At 39.9% G+C, this 23,486-nt stretch overlaps 1 protein-coding gene across 1 annotated transcript in view; it reads left to right on the top strand.

Annotated features, from left to right (window-relative positions):
* The first annotated feature begins 22,984 nt into the window (after positions 1–22,984).
* Positions 22,985–23,486, top strand: part of SCEL (sciellin) — a 148,446-nt gene continuing 147,944 nt past the window's right edge. The window contains exon 1 of the mRNA XM_012554145.1: positions 22,985–23,027. Coding sequence (XP_012409599.1) covers positions 22,985–23,027 — 43 coding nt within the window. The remainder of the gene's footprint in view (positions 23,028–23,486) is intronic.

Here is a 23,486-nt window from a genome sequence, read left to right as displayed (position 1 = left end):
CACCAGGAAGGACACAGGCACAAGAGATAAACAATCTACCTGTGGTGAATAGCGATTCTGTGCAACAAATTCAAATGGAACCCAAAATCCTGTGGGCTGTCCACTCCGCTGTCCATCGGTCTGCATTGCTGGTGCCATTAACATGCATTAAGCACCGCAGTGCAAGGGCTACTCGAGCGGTAATTCGTTAATTCCGGCATCTGTCTTTTCCCAGTCAGAGAAATTGCCTCTGTAATTATCAGCCAGTGATATCTCTTTTATTTTCACATGCACACAACACTTATTTTCTCCATCTAGGAGGAAAGTAGGAGGCCTCTATCTTTCAAATTCTCAAAGTCCAGGCATAAAAGATCAGAGAGCTTTGAGATGTTGGTTTGTCCTATTTGTACTGTGTGCATTTTCATGATCCGTTTTGGAATCCGTCTGGGTTGAGGTGACAATCATTTACTAACAATTGTTAAATTAGTTAATATAAGAAAAGTGCCTAGAACGATGCTTGGCACACTGAAAGTGCTGTATCAGTGTTTGCTATTTTCATTATTATATATAAATAAGCGCTCATCTTGGCTGGTTGCTCCACTAGATAGAACACATAGGTAAAGAAACCTTCCTATTTTATGAGATATGGTCAGCAAATACTCCCCATCCAAGACCTGTGGTGAACATTGCTAATTAACCACAGCATTCTCTCCTATTGAGCGAGGGAGTGGGTATTGGTTATTTCCATGTGGGAGACTCAGGTTCAATTCCAGGCCAATGCCACTTGTCTGTTAGTGGAGGAGTGTGTTACTATGATGTTGAATAGGTTTCAGCAGAGCTTCCGGATTAAGATGGACTAGGAAAAAAGGCCTGGGGATCTACTTCCAAAAACTAGCCAATGAAAACCCCATGGATCAAAAGGGTCCCATTCCCAACTGATCATGAGGATGGCTCAGGATCGGGCAGTGTTTTGTTCCATTGTGCATGGGGTCTCCATAGGTTAGGGCTGACTCCACAACAGTTACCAACAAAAATACCCTCTCCTATTGAATCAAAACTTACCTTACAAACCTCCTTATATCCCTACATGTGGCCACCACCCATCAATTGGATTTGGCACCTGAGATAAAACACATTAGCCGTCCCTAGGAGCTGACATTCCAAAGCAACTTCAAGAACTCTGACACTCACAGTGAAATAGGTGTGGGGTAGCCAGAGTTATTCTAAGCCTGCTTCAGGCGTCCCAGCCCAAGGCCTTAGTGAAACCACGGCCAAGCCTATTTGGCCACCTACACCCCAAATACATTCTTGATTTGACCTCTTGAAACTTTCGGATTTCCTATTCTAGACAGTCTTTTTGCTGAATGTCTGTTCAGCATCAGAGGGTCTGAATTTTGCCCAAATGTTTAGAGTTAACCCTTTCTTTAAATCAGAGATTTGGTTCTAAATGAAAAGACAGTGGCGTGGCTTAGTGGTATGGATGTACTGGTGGTAAGAAAAACACTCAACTACATGCAAAAATAATTGCTTGCAAGCTCAAAAGCCTTAAATGTACCTAAGGCAGCTGTATTTTACTTCAGTGCAAGGTAAAAACATATTCTTTCTGGTTCTATATTTTATAAAGGTTAAAACGTACATTTAAGCATTCTACAATTTAAGTTACCACTTATCCCTACAAAGTGGCTCTTAAACTGTTTCAGCCCTTCATTTTGGCTAAGTCCTATTGCTGGGTCAAGTCATACTTTTGCTTTTCAACTTTCTCATGTGTAATATTAACCAATGCAATATCTTTTAAAAATATTTTGCTTGTGTACAATTCCATAGAAGGGCTGGATAGATGTGTATGCTCCATTTTAGAGAACATTCTCTTAGAGAACACCTTCTATTTTAGATTTTCAGATTCATCAGCCCAGAATAAGGGAACGTTAAGGAAGTGATCTTCCATGTCTTAATGACTGAGTACTGCAATTGCCTGGGCTTTCCAATCTGAATTTTTCTACTTCTTGTTATAATCATTTATGTGGTCATAGCTCAGCTGGATTGTAGTTTTCAGGAGCTGCCTTACTGGGAGGATTTGGTTAATTGTTGGTGTATGGAGCCCTGGTGGTGTAGTGGTTAAGAGTTCTGCTGCTAACCAAAAGGTCGACAGTTCAAATCCACCAGCTGCTCCTTGGAAACTCTATGGGGAGTTCTACTCTGTCCTATAGGGTCGCTATGAGTTGGAATCCAGTCAGTAGATGAACAAAGATGGCTCAGGAAATCCTAATGGCCTGACTTCTCTCAGCAATGTTCCAGATTTGCTAAGCTTCTTTAAACCCTTCCTGGCTATTATGGAAAGTGTATTTCAGAACCTGTAATAGGTGTCTCCACCTAGGATGGCTACTCTGGTTGTTCCTTCCTCTTGGGGGAAGCGGGGTTTGATGTTGAGCTCTACTGCTGCCTTCAGAGAGAAAAGAAGTTTCAGCAATCTTTTCATGTTTTTATATATGGTGAATTAATATAAGGATCAAAAACCAAACCAAATCAGTTGCTGTCAGTCAATTCCAACTCATGGCAACCCCACTTGTGCAGAGTAGAATTTCTCCTTAGGGTTTTCAAGGCTGTGACCCTTCAGAAGCAGATCACCAGGCCTGTCTTCCATGGATCCTCTGGGTGGGTTCAAACCACCAACCTTTTCCATTAGTAGTCAAGAGCGTAACCATTTGCGCCACCAAGGAATTCCAATATAAAGATCAGAATTCTTAAATTCCGGGATATATTTTCCCTCTGACAGCTTTACAAAATATTCCACGTGTAGAATTGATGTAACAGATTCCATTCTCCATATTTCCTGATGCCAGTGTTCCTGAGTACTTTTCTTTCCTAAAGGAATTTGCTTCCTCCAAGCAATGTACTTCCTTTGTGTATCTGTGCCCAGCCTTCAAATACTATGAACAGATAGAGATTTGGTTGGGTACGATGTCACCTCTACAGTGATATTATTTGTGTTGAAGATGTCAGTTAAAAGGGTGGTAACAGGAGCACAATTTTTTTTTTTTTTTTGTAAAACAAGGCCATAAATAATATAAAGAATTCAACCAAGACAGACGGTCCAGAAGTGAGACTGTGTGAACTGAATTGGAATTTGTACAAGGTGACACCCTCTTTTACACCACCCACCTCCTCCCTGAGTGACTCAGCCGCGGAGGGAGAAGCCTCGGCACTGTTCATTAATACAGCAGGTGGAGGTTGAAACTCCGCTCAGTAAATGCCACTTACACATTAGTTTCAGCTGGATCCACCTAGGGACCCACTGCAGGCTGTTGAGCCAAAAAGCCCCAGTTTTCTGCTCAAGAGAGGTAAGTTGAATTACATCTGTGAACATAATAAGTACATCTGCTTTACTTATGTAACTTTGCCTCTTTTCTTTCCAAATGATTAGAATCTACTGTGGTATCTTTGTCCTTTTTTCCAGTTAAGTTTTGACAGCCTCCGCAAGGATACTCAGCAACTTGTTGTGCTTTTAAAATCACACCGCTTTTAACTTCTTGGCCGTTTTACACATTGACCAGCATCACAGGAATGAGCCCGTCTGAGTCTCCGTGTGGGAGCTGTCAGCTGGTGAAGGCTGTCACACACAGGAGAGTAAATTCTTTAAGGCCAGGGATCAGAACCGCTGCTTTAGTTTCTCAAGTGAATATGAAAACATTTTTTAAAGGACCTCCCTGTTTTCAGAGACAATGATTTTAATGAAATTATTTATTAAACTCTATTGTTTGATGGATAAGTCATATTTGGCTAAAAATCGCTGCAGGCCACTGAGCTGTCAGAGAAAGACGCCAAACCTGTACCCTCTCCATTGCCATTCCTGCCCCCCGCCCCCATAAGAAAATCAAGATTTCTTGCTGAATGTACCAAGGAGTAAAGACGGGGCAGCTAGATGAGGGTGTGTTGTTCCTCACAGGGATTCAGGGGCATGTTGCCAACTCCTCTGGGTAACATCTTGAGTTCTCACATGAGAAGTGATTAACGTACATGGGGGCAATTTTCAAGCCCTATGCATATCCTCATCCTGAAGAACCAGTTTTGGAAGCCCTTTGATAAGAAGAGAAAAGTTATTTTAATCAGATTGTCTTTCATAATTAATAGTCAGACTTGTGTATTTCTCCACCATTTCCATTTATGATGCAGGGCCGTGGGAATCAAGCCCTGGGGTCACCTGAGGTTTGCAATAAGCAGCTTTGGGTCCTCCCACACCTGGCCTCTGCCTCAACTGCTAGAGTTTTCATTGCTTCCCATTGCTGATCAGGTTACCACCCACAGTTCCAGAGGAGTTTAGATGCATCAGTGCTAAATCTGCAATGGTTTGCCCAAGAAATTTACGACTTGGCTCTTAAACATTTATATTAATCCAAAAGTTAAAGCATAGCGTTTGTGAACTCTAGTTTTACTTTTCATAAAATGTGACCTGCCATCTAGAAAGGTAGAGTCAGGTGCTTTTCTCCCCACCTTGATATGCTCACATTTAAAGCTGACTGTCACTTCCAAGTTTCCACTGTTTATAATACAGATATGATATTTGCATTATAAATATTAGTATTTGCTGTACTCCAGCATTTAAAGAATTGGTAAAGTCCATTTGAGAAAGCTGCGATACGATGTCGGTGAAAATTTTAGTAAAATATTTAGACCATTCTAAGTGCCAGGATATATATTTATCTGAACAGACCAGGATTTGTATTAAAATTTTAGCTTCACGTAAATCTTTGATCTAATTGATAAAGCTTTTCCGACAGAAGGAAGCACAGGACCACCTGACCTGTCATTGTTGTTAGCTGTCTTAGAGGTGGTTCCGACTCATCTGGTCTAACTCATGAATTTTCTGGATGAGGAAAACAAAACATAGTAAGTGTGAAGCAACTTCCCAGAAGTGAAGTAACAGAACCAGAATGAGAAGCCAGATTACCTGACTTTTGCTTCACTGAATTTTCTCAATGATCTTTCAATTTTCTTTTAATTAAAATATCTAGTAGCAATAAAGGAGCTATATTCCATCTTTACAAAAGGACTGCAGTTGATATGGAAATGAGAATTTCCTTAACCAGTAATTCTTGAAAACGTTGTTACAGTGTGTATGGTATAACTATGATAATGGGGTAAATTTTTGATTAGGGGCTTGTGGACTCAGTTTTGTTATTTATTACATTAATGCGGTTTTAATCCCAGGACTCATTAGCTCCTCGGCAAGGAGGTAATCTGGTATGCGCGTAGGGTGTGGTCTATCCAATCGGGAACATCCCTCACCCCGGTTATCACTCTGTAGGTGCTGCTTACCTGGCTGCCTTCTCTGACCACCGGAATTTTGACTGAAATAATTAAGAGATTCCTTTTCCTGGGGACTTCGTAAATCAAACAAAGAGGTTATGTTTTGAATGACTGAACTCATACTGTGGAATGCACTGCACGTAATTCCCTAAGCAGTCAACTTAGGCAAACACTGTTTAACTGATAATATACTGTATAATTCAGCCATTAACTCCAAGCATTCCTTAAGAGGGAGATGATAAAATCCTCCCTCCCAAGGGAAATCTGTGTTGGTCCCATACAGCTTCTCTCTTTTATTATCCTGCGTCCAGGCGATTAGCTGATCATTTTCTACTTTCTCATGCTGAGAACCTTAGCGTAAGGGTTTTATGTATCAATTGCTATATACCTGTCTGCTGTTGCCGAACCTTCTCTTATTAATCAAAAGTCTTTATAAGCAATATTCCTTAAGTGTTTCCAGTTTACCATTGTACAAATCCATGTGAGTCTAGAATTTAGAAGAGACCCTTCCTCAAATGGATGCTTTATCAAATGACAGCTACATTTGTTAGATTTGCGTTTTACGTTAGTTGCTAAACTTTCTAAGGACATGCATCATTCTCTTATGGTGATCACTAAATGGGATAGTGCATTTTACAGCTACCCAGTAAATGACAAGTGTCTTACTTCTTGGCCAATAGTCCTGAATACTCGTTATAATTGTGTACTTATGAACTCTAAGGATCTAAATAATTCTGTGTTTCTAGACCCTGGCCCTAAAGTGTTATTAAATTTTGGATATTTCCTTGGTCCTAAAATGTTATTAAATTTCCTTTAGATGGAACCTCCTGGGGAAGATTGTAAACCATAGGCCAAAGTTTTCTGAGATAAACACAATACAGCTGTATGGGGAGTTAATTTTAGTTCAAAGGTTTTGGAGAAAACTATCTCTACCACTCTGCTTCCTCCCCACCCTTCCCCAGTACCCTCTCTCCTATTGTTAGGAACACTGCATAAAAGTGTGAAAAAACATTCTTATAGAAAAATGCACAGGAGGTTGGAATTCCGATAGACTTGGATTTGAATCAGACCCCGTTTTTGACCAAAAGTAACTTAATTAACCTTGGGAGCCTCAGGTCCCCCTACATTGCATGAGAGGGCCGATCTCACAGCGCTCACTGGAAGATTAAAAAAGAGAATTTAACGTTCTTGCTGAATAATATGTATATTTTATAACACACATATCATATATATATTTATTCATTCAATCACTCTACTTATTCAATCGGTATGCTGAGCAAATAATCTGAGAAGCTGGACTATATGAAGGAGAACGGGGCATCAGGTTTGCTGGAAGACTCAGTAACAACCTGCAATACGCAGATAACACAGCCTTGCTTGCTGAAATCGAAGAGGACTTGAAGCACTTACTGATGAAGATCAAAGACTACAGCCTTTGGTACAGATTATACCTCAACATAAATAAAACAAAAATCCTCACAACTGGACCAGAAAACAACATCATGGTACATGGAGAAAATATTGAAGTTGTCAAGGATTTCATTTTACTTGGATCCACAATCAACACCCATGGAAGCAGCAATCAAGAAATCAAATGATGTATTGCATTGGGCAAATCTACTGCAAAAGACCTCTTTCAAGTGTTGAAAAGCAAAGATGTCACTTTGAGGACTAAGGTGAGCCCAACCCAAGCCATGATATTTTTAGTCACCTCATATGCATTTAAAAGCTGGACAATGAATAAGGGAGACCGAAGAAGAATTGATGCCTTTGAATTACGGTGTTGGAATAAGTACAGCCAGAATGCTCCTTAGAAGTGAGGATAGTGAAACTTCATGTCACATACTTCGGACATGTTATCAGGAAGGACCAGTCCCTGGAGGAGGACATCATGCTTGATAAGGTAGAGGATCAGTGAAAAAGAGGAAGACGCTCAAGAAGATGGATTGACACAGTGGCTGCAGTAATGGGCTCACACATAGCAACAATTGTGAGGATGGCACAGGACCAGGCAGTGTTTTGTTCTGTTGTACACAGGGTCGCTATGAGTCAGAACCTACTCTATGGCATCTGACAACAACAACAATATATAAGACTTTCTTTCACAATAACGCAGAGGAATGTGAAATATCTAGAAAAAAACTTCATAAGAAAAATGTGGGAACGATATGAAGAAAATCACAAAATTTCACTGCAAGACATGAAGGTTTTCTTGAGTAAGAGGTTTTAAAGGACTGTTTCTGGGTAGACAGATTGGATATTGTAAATGTCGGCTCTTTCCAACCATTTAAGTGTTCCAGTCAAAAGTTCCAATGAAATATCTATTTTGGAACCTGTGAAAATAATTTCCAATGTCATCTGAATGAAATGAATGAACGGATATAGCTAATGAAATTTTTTTAGAAAGGAAACTAGTGTGGGGTGCTTTTACTGCTAGATATTAAAATGTATTTTTTTAAAACAATAATTAAAATAGTATGTTTCTATTGCAATGCAGTAAAGACAGATTTCCCGGAACAGAACAGAGTGCCATGAAATACATCCTGGAACATATACGAATTTAATATGTGACAAAGGAGGAATAATGTATCGACGGGAAAGAGATTCGTTCCATCTCTATCAAAGTAAATCCATATGATTTACAGCTTCCATATAGGATTAAAATGTTGTTTTAATTAGAAGAAAATATGTGTAAATATTAAATCTCAAGTTTGTTAAACAAATATTCCTCTATAAATGATTTTGTGCTAGGTACTCTAATAAATTCTGGAAATACAATGGCAGAGAAGACAGGCTTGGTCACTGACTTCAAGATTCACAGTGTGTGTGTGTGTGTGTGCGTGTGCATGTGTGTGCATGCACTCATGTTGTGGGTGGGGGGAAGAGTATTCAGACATGCAAGCAAGCCGTATGTATAGTGAATGTTGTTATGGGGAAGTACGTTTTGCTGTTTGATCACACAGGAGGGTCCCTGACTCAGCCTGAGGAGGGGGGGTGCACAGGTTGTGATGGTGTCACAGGATGCTTCCAGGAAGCTATATCATCTAATGTGTGACCTGAAGGATGAGTAAGTCTTTCCTGAAAAGAAAATGAGGAGTGGGAAGGCTCAGAAGGAAGAATGTTCTGGGCATGGGGCATAGAATAAGCAATGTTGGACAGTGATAAAGAAGATGGAGCCCTCAAGGAAATGAATGACTCAGTTTGGCTGAAACTAGAGTTTGAGTGAGAAGTAGGTGGGGATGGGGGGGAATAAGGTTGAGGGTATGGCCTTGTAAGCCTTCTTAACAATTTAGATATTATCCTGACAGAAATGGAGCACTATTGAAGAGTTTTAAACAAGGTGGTGACTACTTTGGCACCAATAAGGAGAATGGATTTGAAGAGAGTAAGTCTAGAGTTTGGGATAACAGTCAAAGGATTATTGTAGCTTGAATTAGGGAGGTGGCAGTGGAAATAAAATCAAGAAGTATTTAGGAGTAGAGTTGTAAAGCTTGGTGATTGATTGGATTTTGAGGTCAGAGAGAAGCTTCATGAATGTTATACAGAGATTTTTACAGTGGGATAAATCAGAATGGGAAAAATGGAGAATACAAAATTGAAAACTCCTGCGAAAAAATTAAATAAAATTAGAATTAGTAGGTAAATAAGAAACTGGTGCTGTAAGGATGAATGCTTCTTATATATAAAGAAAACAAGAAAACAATATGAAAAGCAATGACACACTAGTGGAAAAATAGACAATAAACATCAATAGACAATATATAAAATAAGAAATAAAATAGCCAATAAATGTAAAGCATGCAAATTAAAGTAAAATGATTCTATTCTTACCTATTAAAGTATTAGAGATGTTAGTAAATGATAAGTCTAAGTGCTGGCAAATGTATGGACATTAATATGCTACTGGTGGAGTATAAACTGACACAAGATTTGTGGAAAGAAATTTGACAACAGGGATCAAGAACTTTCTAGAAGTTTTACCCTTAGGCTAGTAATTTCACTTCTGGAGATATAGCCTAAGAAAATAATCAGAGATGTGGTCAAAGATTTTTGTATGGTGTTATTAGAAACAACAGGGGAATTACATTTTAGGCTAGATCCATAAGATGGAGTATTTTATAGCTGTATCAAACCAAAAAAAAAAAAAAAAAAAACCCTCATTGCCATTAAGTCGATTCCAACTCATAGCAACCCTATAGGACAAATTAGAGCCGCCCCATAGGGTTTCCAAGGAGTGGCTGATGGATTCAAACTGCTGACCTTTTGGTTAGCAGCTGAGCTCTTAACCACTGTACCACCATGGCTCCTTATACCTGTACAACTAATAATTATTTAAATAATTTAAATGGCATTCAGAAAATGTATATCAGTGGGATATAATAGTCAAAGAAAAATTCTGGAAGGAAATAACAATAATTGGTGAAAGCTGCCTGATTTTTTTTCTTCTTAATGCTTTTTTTTGTATTTTCCAAATTTTTAATAATGAGAATGTGTTACTAACATACTGAGAGGGGGGCTATTGAAATACTGTGTAACAAACATTAGGATAAAGAATAACCACATCAGAGAACTGTTCTGAATATAAAATATTTAGGGTAATTAAACAGTTAAACACTCGGCTAATAGCCAAAAAGTTGGTGGTTCGAACCCACCCAGAGGTACCTTGGAAGGCAGGCCTAGCGATCTGCTTCTAAAAGGTCACAGCCTTGAAAACCCTATGGAGCAGTTAGGTCTGAACACATAAGGCAGCCATGAATCAGAATCAGTTGACAGCAACTAATAACAGCAACGGGTACTTGGCTCACAGTGGTCAAAATTTTCAGCTAGAACTGGAGATAGCCCTTGAGGGAATTCAGGTGATAAATAATTTTTGTCAGAAAACATTTTTATTACTGAATATAGGACCAGTGTCTTTTGTAAAATGAAATAGATAATTGTCCCAGAGAGTAGAATTCAATTCATGCTAACACCTGATGTTGTTATTTTACAAAAAAGACACGTGGTAGAAACAAGAGCAGGTGAAAGCCACATATTAAAAACAGTAACAGTGAAAAACGTTGATAAACAAGGAGTCGACTCCAACTCATAGCGACCCGATGTGTGTCAAGAGTAGAACTGTGCTCCATGGGGTTTTCAATGGCTGATTTTTCAGAAGTAGACCACCAAGCATTTCTTCTGAGGTACCTCTGGGTGGGACCAAACTGCCAACCTTTTGGGTCAACCTTTGAGCGTGTTAACCCTTTACATCACCCACGGACTCCAAGAAACTTTGACTGTGTGTGTGTGTGGCGGGGTGGGGGTGGGGGGTAATTATCAGACTCAGAAAATTGGTAGCACACAGACAGCTGGGTAGTTAAAGGATGTCATTCCTGTTATATTCTGAACTCTGGTTCCCAGTCAGTAAGCAAGCTTCCCTGTGCTGAAGCTCAGACTATATGGAAGCATAACTTAAAAAATGGCCAGTTTCACAGGCTAAATGAGTCTTTTCCAGTCTAATAAATTTTTGGATTTCCTTCTACACTGCATTTTCAGGCTAAACGTTGTTAGAGTCTGGTAGAGCCTTTTAAAAATGAATTTCAATTGATTTGTTAACATTTACATTTTATGAAGCCCTGGTGGTTTTCTTCTTACAGAATATTTCATGTCTTCTTAGGTGATAATTAATTGTTTGATGGTCTGTTCTATTTATGTTCCTGAAGATAACTCATCTGTTCATTGATTTGTCATTATTAGACCATTTTTTTCCTTCTGCTGAAAATGGCTTTATAACATTCGTATTTTCCATTTCCGAGGGTTTTCCTCTGTTTCCACTGATTTCTGAAAAACAAATACTAGTGGGTATGGCACTGTCGAAAAAAGCCAGCTTTCTCATATACAAAGACGAACACCACGAGGCACGTATATATACCATTTTCTAGGCATTTTTGCTGTATTTCTCTCCTTATTTGTCTTTTTAATACTTTCTATCACTATAGATATTTGGCCTAGGCAACTATTCACATTTGGTATTTTCTTTCAAGATACCGATTTACCCAAGTATATTAAAAGCTCGATAAATTTATTAAAGGATTTTAGAGTAGTTAAGCTATCCAATTTTCACTCTATTCTGAAGTCATGATACTTTAGTATCAAAGGAAGCCTGGTCCAAGCTGAGGTTGACTGAGGCCCATCACAGATCTCTACCATGAAGGGAATGCTATTCTTTTCACCACCCCCACCCTTTTTTTTTTTTAGCCCGGTACTTTCCACCTATTAGTCCCTTTTTGTTTCGTAGGCTCTGGACAGAATAGTTAAGAACAGGGGCTTTGGTGTCAGGCTGGCTTGAGTCCCACCTGCGCAATTCTCTAGCTAGGTAACCTCCGGCAAGCGACTCATCTAAGACTCTCTTTAGAAATAACTAGTTGCACCACTGCCCACATTGCCAACTCCTGTTCCAGAGCCTTCTGCACATAGACTTCTGACGGCATTGGAATCATTTGTCATGAAGTTTCATGTAGATATAGAACAAGGTACTGTTGAGTTGATTCTGACTCATGGCAACCCATGTGTGTCAGAGTAGAACTCTGCTCCATAGAGTTTTCAATGACAGATTTTTTGGAAGTAAATCACCAGGCCTTTCTTCTGAGGTGCCTCTGGGTAGAATGAAACCTCCAACCTTTTGGTGAGCGGCCCAGTGTGTTCTCTGTTTGCACTACCCAAGGACTCTGTAGGTAAGGAATGAGGATAATAACAGAATCAGCCTTAAACTGTTGTGTGAGGCTTAAATGAGATAAAAACCAAAACATCAAACCCACTGCCATCAAGTTGATTCTGACTCATAGCGAACCTATAGGACAGAGAAGAACTGCCCCACAGGGTTTTTAAGGTTGTAAATCTTTACGGGAGCAGACCTGCCACATCTTTCTCCTGCAGAGTGGCTGGTGGATTGGAACGGCCAACCTCTTGGTTACGGCTGAGTGCTTAACCACTGCACCACCAATGAGATACATATATAAAAGCCAAGCTCAGTAAATAGTAATTATCATTTTCGCATGTTCCAAAATATCAGTGGTCAGAGTTAAAGTTTCTCTTTCTTTTGTCTTTTTCTTCTCTTCTCTCATCCTCTATTTTCTTACTTTACTTTCTGCTCCACCTTTTTTTCATGGCCCTGCCTTGCTTTTTCTATTCTTTTTTCTCTCTGCACCACCCCATCCCAGTTTCTTTGCTCACTAAGTCTTTCTTAAGAGAGAGTTAGTAGGGATAGTAAAGATATTATTAGGTAAGCCAAGAGGCGATTTGTCCTGGGGTGGGAGGAGAGAGGTGATCTAAGAACTCTTTTGCAGAAAGAACCCAGAAGTTAAAGATTGTGGCTTAGCTGGGAGGTGGAGCTGAGGTTGGGCTAGGGGAAGAATGGGTTATTTAATGGAGAAATGCTTTTATTAAAAGAGAAAATACTGAAGGAAGTTGAGAAAGATCATAACAGAGATGAGAAGCCAGAAAGAAAACAAATTAAAGCAATGGGATGTTTCAAATGCATCCAGAATGAACTGGTAAGATGATGATTTTGTGATTCAGAAATTTAAGGAGAATGATTTCATCTATAACCTAAGGCAGATTTTTTTTGAGCAGAGGGTTATAAGTAGTGAGTGAAAATAATTATCTCTTTCCGGCGTTTGACTGCAAAAAGGAAGTAAAAGATGGGCCAGTAGTTGGAAAGGTTTCTTTTTTCCTCAATCCTTATGGACTTTGACATCACGCTTTCATATTAGAGTCTTCAACTTAAGCATTCAACACTTTGAAGATAAATGTCTTTATAGTTCCCAGTATAACAGAGGTAGCTTTCACAATCTCTTCCTATAATCTTGCATAGTTAAAATGGCTGGTGTCTGCCATTGCTAGGCTGTTAAGTATCACCTTTTCAAGGGGCCAAGGTTATAGTTTCATCTTTCTTGTGAGGAGTTGAAAACTTGGTGAGAATGAAAGCAAAGCATGATAGTTAGAAACAAGTCGAACTGGCTGAGTTTAGGCTACTGAAGTGTCCTCATTTGGGTGTTGAGTAGATCTGAAACTCAAGATAGCCTCAGTCCCTGAAATAAATTATTTCTTCAAAAATTTCATAAAATTAAGTTTTGCTGCATTGATTTTTTAACACCACCAATTCAAGAGGCTTGTAATCTCTTTTTGACATTACTCGTGGGACATACATTGTTAACTCATGTTTAGTAACAGTCTAAGAAGTATCTATATATATAAAATATTGCTTTATATCCTGGGCAAGATGGGAAGAGTTTCACTGGAGTAAAATTTCTGGTGGAAATAGAGATTGATGAAACAGGGGCTTACACTTTAAAGGCTATAGATGGGAGCTTCTAGAAATGGTTCTGGGGCCACCAGGTGATGGACTGGTGTGTGGAGATGGTTAGGGTAACATGGCCAATAGATCCTAAGGAGACAAAAGGAGGTGGTGGACTTAGGGAAGTTGTGTGGGAGATGTAGGAGAGACATCAAAAGAGAAAGAGTACCAGTCTACAGAGCTGACTCTTCCACCTTGGGTCATCTGAAGCGTGCCACCACTACATGGCAACGTGAAGATTCGATGAGAAAAGTTTTAATTTCCTACAATACTAAAACAAAAACAAAAACCAAACCCGTTGCTGTAGAGTCGATTTGGACTCATAGTGACCCTCTAGGACAGAGTAGAACTGCCCCATAGGATTTCCAAGGAGTAGCTGGTGGATTCCAACGGCTGACCTTTTGGTTAGCAGCTGTAGCTCTTAACCACTGCACCAGCAGGGTTTCTCTTACAATACTAGTCATTTTTATTTCAGGAAAAACCAACACTTTTATTAAGCTATTATCACCTGAAATTAGAACATTGTATATTTCTTCCTTGTTTAGCTTTTGTGAATGTGCAGCATGGGGCTAGGAAAGAGTATGAAACATCCAATTATCTAGTGGGGAGATAGATCCAGAGAAGCAGTCTGGTCTGGAATAGTGGAGGCAACTCATGGTTGCAGTGTGGCCATGGGAGGGGTGAGCCTCATCCTGAGCTGCCACGGGTAGGAGCAGTCATTCGTTACTTTTCCTCCTCCCAGCTACTCTTTCACTGTCTTCCATCCTTGGGACCCCAGAGTATTTCTCTGAGCGCCTGGTATTGGCTGTATCACACGGGACTTTGAGTTATATATAGTATTACATACTGGAAAGAGTCCAGTAGACCAGTTATAGTTCCTGGTTCTGCCTTACCTTGGGCAGGTTATTTTACTTCTCTGAGATTTGGGGGGCCCTGGTGGCACAGTGGTTAAGCGTTGGGCTGCTAACCAAAAGATCGGCAGTTCGAATCCACCAGGCACTCCTTGGAAACCCTATGGGGCAGTTCTACTTCGTCCTATAGGGTCGCCATGAGTCAGAATTGACTTGATGGCAATGGGTATTATTAGAGATAATAGTACTCACCTGGAAGGATTAAATAAGACAATGTGCATAAAGCACCTAGCACAGTATGTGTGACACATAGTAGGTACTAAACAAGTGATCCTTTTTGTTAGAAACATTGAACACATAGAAATATTGTAAGAAAGTGTTTTGCTAATAATAGTCACTAATATCTTTTGTAAACCACCATGGGCTTTTAGACTTTCTGTTTTCCCCATGATGAACTCGTAAAAGATGTGAAAAGCATTAAGCTTGAATAACAAAAATATATAAAAGCAATCTCTTAAATAAACTAGGGGTTTATTTTTCTCTTGCAAGAAGTAGTGTGGAGAGAGGTAACCCAGGCTCATTGTGGGAGCTCTATGATACTGTCAAGAAACCAGTTTTCTTCTAACTTTCCACTCTGCCGTTCTTGGTGTTTGGCTTTAGTCCTTGTGGTTGTCTGTAGTCTGTGCTCCTACCTTTTGCATAGCATCTTATTTCAGAGAAGGGAAGGAGTGAAGCACAAAGAACAAGTTTTACCACTTCCACTTAGATCTTAGTAGTCAGAACTATAAACATGTCTCCCTACAGCTGCAAGGGAGGTTGAGAAATGTGATTTCCAGCTGTCAACAAGGAAGAATGGGAGAAGACATATTAGATAGGCAACAAGCAGTTTGCCACACGCCCCTATTTAGAAACCTCCAGATCAGCGATGACTGGATCTTTCCTCTTACCTCTCTCTTTTGAACAGGGCTCTGTTGATGTCCCCAAAAGTTCAAGTCAAATCTTAAAATTAAAAAAAATAAAAAGTGGTAACAATCCCTCTCCCACTTTTAATTTAAAAGAGGAAGGGAACAACGTTCTGGAAACATTCCAAATTTAAAAATCAAAATTTATCATAAGTCTGGCAGTTCCTCAAAAAAGTTAAACATAGAATTACTATATGATCCAGCAATTCTACTTCTGGGTATATACCCAAAAGGACTGAAAGCAATGACTCAAACAGATAGCTTGTATACCAATGTTCACAGCATTATTAATCACAATAGCCAAAAGGTGAAAACAACCCAAATGTCCATCAACAAATGAATGGATGAACAAAATCTGGTATAGCCATACAAAGGACTGTTACTTAGCCATAAAGAGAAATGAAGGTCTAATACATGCTACAACACGGATGAACCTTGAAAACGTTACTCTAAGTGAAATAGCCAAACACAAAACGATAGATATTATATGAATCCACTTAAGTGAAATATCTCAAATAGGCAGATTTATAGACAGAAAGTAGATTTGAGGTTACCAGGGGTTGAAGGGAGAGGGAAATCAGGAGTTATTGCTTAATGAGTACCGAATCTCTGTTAAGGGTGATGAAACACTTTCAGAAATAGGTAGTGAGCGGTGATGTGTGTGTCACAACACTGTGAATGCAATTAATGCCACTGAATTGTACACTTAACATGGTTAAAATGTCAGCTTTTATGTTTTGTATATATATTTTACCACAATAAAATTAAAAGTAATAAAGATTTACCCTAAAATCTAGAGTAGTGGTTACTAATCTTTTGAGCATGGGAATTTCTTTTTATAATTAAACAACATTACCACTCATGTGGTCCCACATGTGAAACTAGTTATATTTTCAGTAATTTATTGGTTGACAAAACGCTGTGATGGATTTAGTAATTTGTATTCCACTAATAAAAAATGCCTGGATGCTGAGTGCAAGATTTGCAATAACTCAGTTCCAAGTGCCCTTCACTCCCCACTATGGCCATTCCTGATCAGCTAAAGGTTTGTAGCCATAGTTTGGGAACAGTGGTGGGATGGGTTAAATCTTGATGGATTCTCAGATCATTGGCTCTTTCTGAAGAGAGCTGTAGAGAGAAAAATGGATAGCTTTTCTTTGCCTTATTCTCAGGGCTGCCCCTAATCAGACCCAACATCCTGCTAAAGGGTCTGATATTTTCATGCCTTTGGTAGCTAGGCCTGGTAGGAGGCCTGGTTAAAGGAGGACAAATGAGATAAGACATTCAAACATGCTCATGGCCCTTAACCTCTTTCTCCCTGCCAATGACTAGCCTTAGGTACCCTATAAATGCCCTCTGGCTTCACTCCAGAGCCTCTGGGATACTCTGTAGCAATAGTTTCCAATGAACCCACTTACTTTCTCTGGGCACCCCAGTTTTTATTTAATTACCTCTTCTACGATGTGCAGCTCTCTACCAACCCATATAGATGCTGATTTTTAGATTTTCCTTGGCTCTGCCTTATCCTACCCATATCCCACCTCATTCTTGCTTCCAATCCAGGCTCCTTCTATTACTTCTTAAGGCCCTCCTGGGTAAGGAGGGGAATTTAGACAATAATAATACTTGACATTTCTATAGTAATTTATAATTTTCAAAGCATTGTCTCATTTAACAACCTTTTTAGATCAATAAAACCCCCATTTTGTAGAGGTAGAAACAGAGATTCAGAGAGGCAAAGCTGGGACTCAACCTGTGGCTTTCTAGCTTGAGGGTCATTATTCTTTTTGCTGGGTATTGCAAACGATTGATGTGCTTAGCTGCTAACTGAAAGGATGGAGGTTTGAGTCCACCCAGGGGCACCTCAGAAGAAAAGCCTGGTGATCCACTTAAAAAAAAAATCAGCCATTGAAAACCCTATGAAGCACAGTTCTACTCTGACATACATGGGTTCTCCCTGAGCCAGAATTAACTCCACAGCAACTGGTGGTGCTGGTACAATAGAGTGACTCTGTTTCCAAACCAATAATGGAAACTGGGGTCTGATCAAGAGATAAATGGTGTTAAATTAGGGTATCTTTCAATATGTATGTCCGGCACATTTGTGTAGCTTCTGCTAGTTTGTTCCACAGTGAGAAAGAGAGATAGAGAGAGAGATTATCTCAAGGAAATGGCTCACACGTTTATAGAGGCTGGCAAGTCCTGATCTGTGGGTCAGACGTCAGGCTGGAGGCTTCTCCTGACTCATGTAGTGCAGTGGCTAACGAACCCAAGATGGGCAGGTAAGATGGCAGGCTGCTGGCTCACAAGCTGCAGAGGCCAGTGAATTCTAAGATTGGCAGGCAATATGGCAGGCTGCCTGCTCAGGTACCAAGCACCGAAGTCAGATGATGACAAGCCAGATGCAGGATCCAGAGCAAACAAAAGTCGGTGAGCTTTGCCAAAATGTCCATATATACTGGATGCAGGCCACACCCCTGAGGAAACTCCCCTAACAACTGATTAGCTGATCACATCAGATCATATCATTGAGGTGATTACAGTATATGACAAAATGGAGGATAACTACATCATTTCATAACTGCCACATTACATAATTACATAACTACCAAACCACTGAGAATCATGGTGCAGCCAAGTTGACACACAACCTTAACCATCACAGGTAGTAAGAGCCACCTTGCAGAGTTTTTGTGAGAAAGAGGGATAATGCCTTTGAGGTACTCTGCTCAGAGCAGGTACTCAGCTAATGGACATTTATGCTATTAGCAATTTCCTTGCACAATTGGGCAATTACAGGCACAAAGGGCATGTGCCAGAGACTGTGGCACAAAGCTTTTTGAATGACTTAGGTATTTAGAAATATTGAAATCATTTTTTTTAAATAAGCACCTAGGGAACACCTAAGAATATAAATTCGAAAGGCTTATCTTCCACAGGAAGCTCACATTTTCTTGGGAGAGAGAGATAAAAAGCAGATAATTGTCAAATGCTTTTTCTCCATTTACCCTGCCTCGGGCCTTATGCCTGTCCTTGCCTCTCAATTGAATTTACAATCTCTGCAAATGTATTGTCAAATATACTTTCAGCATTTCACCACCTCAGAATCCCTGAGAACTCTCTAGGTCTTTACCAGCTAAAAGAAAAAGAATTAATCAGATCCATTTAGAAAAAGGATCTAGGTAGCCAAGAATACAGAGAAGCAGGGCCAAACTAAGAAAAAATGAACAAAATAGTTGAGATTTATCTTTCAGTACATTTTTACCTCCCCTTTTTGCCAAAATTTCAGCAACCTCCCAATACAGCCAGCTGCCCCATACACCCTGTGTGCCCAGTGGCTCAAGTCAAGTCTCTTCCGTCCCTCCCTGCACGCAACCATATCTCCCCTATGTCTGCTCTCTGCTTTCCAAGGCGATAGAGTAGAAGCATGATGTTATGATTTACTGAGCACCTACTGTGTGCCAGTGTTCCAGGCAATAATTAGACACTTTACATATGTTATCACATTTGATCCTCACAACAGCCCTATTTCATCTCATTTTATGGATGAGGGAAATGAGCTAGTAACATACCCAAACTGACATTGTCTGTAAACAGTATCATTTAAATGCAAGTCTTTCTAACTCCAAAGACTTTGGTCCACTAAGACCTTCAGACTGTCAGCTATTAGTGTCATGAACAGCTTCTGGTCTTTGTGAAGATAATGGCCAATATTGATTGTATTTGTTGTGAGTTCTTGCCTTAGGTCCAGTTCCCTAGAAGCAGTTGCCTGGGAGGAATTTGGGTCCCCTGGGTGTATTGAGGGTGTGTCCTCAGGAGAAAGGGAGCAAAGGAATAAGGATAGGGCAGGGGAAGGGGCCTTGGCTGATCTAGCTCCAGCCTAACCCCACAGAGAGCTCTGAAGCACAATTTGCCCCACTGAATTGGCTGTACTTGAGGACTGGCCTTTTTTAGCCTGGGTCAGTCAATCATTGGCACTGCTGCTGTGAGTAAGGAGGGGTCCTTCTAATCCAGGCAGCCCCACCAGCTAAGGGCAATTCATCAGAGAAGGTACAGCCATGAGCTCTTAGTGGGCAAGCATCAGCCTGGTAAAAGGCTCCAATAGCCTGCCCTTCTCACCTTCTGTAGGGGTATTGACATTCTGAAAAGAAACCCTAGGAAAAATAAGTCCCTGGGTGGTGCAAATGGTTAATGTGCTCAGCAGCTAATTGAAAGATTGGCAGTTTGAGTCCACCCAGAGGACCTCAGAAGAAAGACTTGGAGATCTACTTCCAAAAAATCAGCCACTGAAAATCCTATGGAACACAGTTCTACTGATATACACGGGTTGTCAAGAGCTGAAGTCCACTCAACGGCATTTTTCTTTTTTTCCAAAGGACTTATCTTTACTACTTCGTATTTCATGGCAGGTTTCTGCAGGTCATACTTTCAAGTAGGAGGTGGAAGGTGGAAGCTTTTACAACCCTCAAAGTATACCTACAGATAGCTATCTGATAACACTGCATTAAATCTGTATAGCATTTGTAGTTTATCAAAGTGAGGCCTGTGTATACATTATTTATTTTCTTATCACAGTAACCTTTGAAATAACAGTAGATGCAGGTTCTGTTAGCCCCGTTTCACAGAGAGGTTAAGCAGCTCGATGGTAGAACTTGAATGCAATAAAGTTGAACCTAGAACTTGCACTTTCTGACTTGAAATCTAATGCCCTCTCCAATGTCTTACACTCTGGTTGGCTGGATGAACCCTGCAAAGGAAATAATACCCCACCTAAGGTGATGAACCAACCTGGCTTGCCCAGGACTTTCCTGATTTTAAAACTCAGAGTCCCACTTTCAGGGAACCCCAGAGCCGACTTATCCATTAGGCAGAGTAGGCACAGTGCCTAGGGCCCACGACACTTTAATCCAAAAAACCAGTTTCTGTTGACTTCAACTCATGACAACCCCATGTGTGTCAGAGTAGAACTCTGCGCCATAGGGTTTTCAATAGCTGATTTTTCAGAAGTAGATCACCAGGCCTTTCTTCTGAGGTGCCTCTGGGTGGAATGAACCTCTAACCTTTCAGTTAGCAGGTGAGTGTGTTAACTGTTTGTACTATCCAGAGACTCCATAATACTTCTAGAGGCCCACAAAAGTGTATAATTTTGATTCTTCTTAACATCAGAAGAAAAATGAATAATAATGAATACATAATAATAAACTCAGCCTGGATTATATTCATCTTTATAATAATACAATCATAAAATGTGATTTTTGTTTTGTGTGTGTGTATGTGGACGAAGGGCTCCATGAAGGCAAAAGTACCTAGCATGCGCAAAGTCATAATGTGGTGCTGGGGAAATCTCTCAGTCATGGGCAAACTGGTGCAGTGGTTCACATCCACTCCTTAACATCTTAATGGTAATGGTTGATCATGGCTAAGGAACTTCAGGCTTTCCCATGAGGTGGTTGCCTACAAAAGCCAGTGTTTCACCAGATCTGTGATTTCTATGTGTCTAGCTGCTTTCCTTCTAATCGCACACTAGTGACCTGGGTTCAGTTTGGCTTCTCAGAGAAGGATCTAGCAGGCCAGAGAATCAGTGAAAAATCTCACTGGTGAACAGCAAAGCACTCCTGGTGAAGTCATGCTCTTGGATTGAACTCAACACAATGAAATTTTACTCAACTTTTTTTTCTCTGAGTGTGAGTGGGCTAGAACCACTGCCTCCCTAGTCCTCAGGGCCCCAGCAGAGTCCTCCACCCAGTTAAGCTAAACTAAGGATGTTCAGTCTAGGCCTCCAGTCTCAAAAAGTGTCCAAGTAAGTTACCTCACATCTCTGGAGAGTAAAGTGGAAATGGAGAATTTGTAGAAATGACTGAGAACAGAGTTACAAAGAAAGAGAATGTGTATTTATTGGCCATCCTTCCAGTTGTTGTGTTTGTTTGTTTGTTTGTTTTTTTAATTCCTATCTACCCCTATGGGCAACATAAATCCTTTCTGGAATATTGTAGGAGATAACGCAATCAATCTTTCCCCTGGTCTGGTGATTCAGTTCCAATTCCTTTCCCTTAGATGTTTCTTTTATTAGGTCACCTATTCAGTCGACAATATTTGTTCAATAAATGCGTCAGTTTCTATTTTAAGTTCAGGGAATACAAGGATGAAAAACAGGATGCTTTGCTTTCGGTGATTCAGTGAAAAGTGAAAGTAAAAGCCATTCAGGCAGTTATAATACGATATGTCCTTGAACGGAAGAAAGGAGCCCTAGTTTGAATGGAATCAACTCAATGGTAAGGGTTGTTTTGGTTTTAGTATGAACGAAGTTACAAAGTACAGTAACAACTGGGGAGGAGGACATCATGATGAACGATGACTGACCAATGCTTGAAAGTCCACTGGTCATCTGTCTCTTGGTTTAAGTTGGATATCACTGACACATTTTGGGGAGAGAAAAAAAAAAAATCCTGCCTGCCCCTCAGTCAACTTGCTATATACTGGAGAGAGTCATGGGTACATGATAATATCAGAGAAAAAGATGTTTGTGCAGTGGATGTATTACAGCCATGAGATTTAATCAGAGTGAGATATTTTCTGAACACCTGATCCCATTAGCAGGGTTCATTAAAAGTATTTCTAAGTATCAGTAATCATTATTATCATTAGGTGAACCCTGTTTGTTTATTCCCCTTTTAATAATTTGGAATCAAAAACCAATTCCATTGAAAATCCGAGAAAGTAAGCTGCTCTTTTCCAAGGCAAATATTTAATAAATTTAATGATGATGTTATGTGGGCTCTATTTACCATGCACAGCAGGTGCTTTACAAGCAGAAAATAAGCTGGGAAGGAAAAATAATGCTCGCTGTATGCTGAGCCGTGGGCCCTGTTCACAGCATGACCCAGAAATAAGAAAAGCGTGACTTGTTTTTACATCAGCTTTCAGGAATTAAGCAACATTGACCCTAAGAAGGGAAACGGTTAGCATTCTTTGCCCACCAGGGCCAGTGTGATTTGTTTAAGACAGGTCATAGAGGAGCAATGGATGGGACAAGAGGACCCTGGCTGCTGATCCCAGTCTTGGACAAATGTACCTTCTTGGTGCTCACTGGTCGCTGTGCACATCCTTCTTAGGGCACGTTTCATAGGGTGCTATGAAGACCCGTGTCTCTCTCCTCATTGATCAAGACCAGAAACTTTGTCTCACTCATCTTTTTGTCTGCAGCTCCTGACTCAGTGCCTGGCACATAGAATGCACTCAAAACGCATTTATCAAGTAAATAAATGAATTAATTGATGGCTTGATTCAGCTAATTGCATGGTGTATGACACTGATGACAGTAAATGCTCTGGGCATCTGTTTCTTCATCTGTAAAATAAATAGGTTGAAATAGTTGAACCCAGATTCTCTGAGACACTTCATGTCATGTACTCATTATCGCAGACCATATGACTTGGTCAATGCCATTGAAAACTGTGTCTCAGTTAGCCATGAAACGGTCGCATGTAAATTCAGAGAGTCATTGTTGTGTTCTTTCCGTACCCCATTTTTGTTTTAGATCCTTATTGGAAGGCAGCATGTCAAATCTTGCCTTGAGAAAAACGACTCCCACAGGAGATGGTAATGTATTTGATGTTTCCCTTGCTCAGAAGACTTAAAACTCTGGGAAAAAACAATGGAAAGGTCCTAATTCTTTTATATAGATATTGCATGTTTAGAAGCAATAGTCTAATTTAATTAACATTGCTAATGTTAAGCCTAAGAAAAAAATAAGAGTGCTACAATTTTTAGTTGTTAATTGCAATCCAAAGATTTTTTTTTTTATATTAACAAAAGTGCCCTTTTTGGGTGTTAGTGTCGGGGATGGGTTCTTTGTTTCTGGCTCCCACAGGGTCAAAAAGTACGTAAATTACTTATAATCCCATGCACCATGACTTATTGACTATTATTTACCAGGTACTTTAAAAACAGTTCTGTGGGTACTTCTGGGATCTTTTTTTTAATTTTTTTTATTTTTTATATTTTATTGTACTTCAGGTGAAGGCTTACAGAACAAATAGTTTCTCATGAAACAGTAGT

The sequence above is a fragment of the Trichechus manatus genome, unplaced genomic scaffold (assembly GCF_000243295.1).
Source record: "Trichechus manatus latirostris isolate Lorelei unplaced genomic scaffold, TriManLat1.0 scaffold00013, whole genome shotgun sequence".
Taxonomy (NCBI): domain Eukaryota; kingdom Metazoa; phylum Chordata; class Mammalia; order Sirenia; family Trichechidae; genus Trichechus; species Trichechus manatus.
Note: the sequence above shows the minus strand (reverse complement) of the source record. Positions and strands in the feature narration are given on the sequence as shown.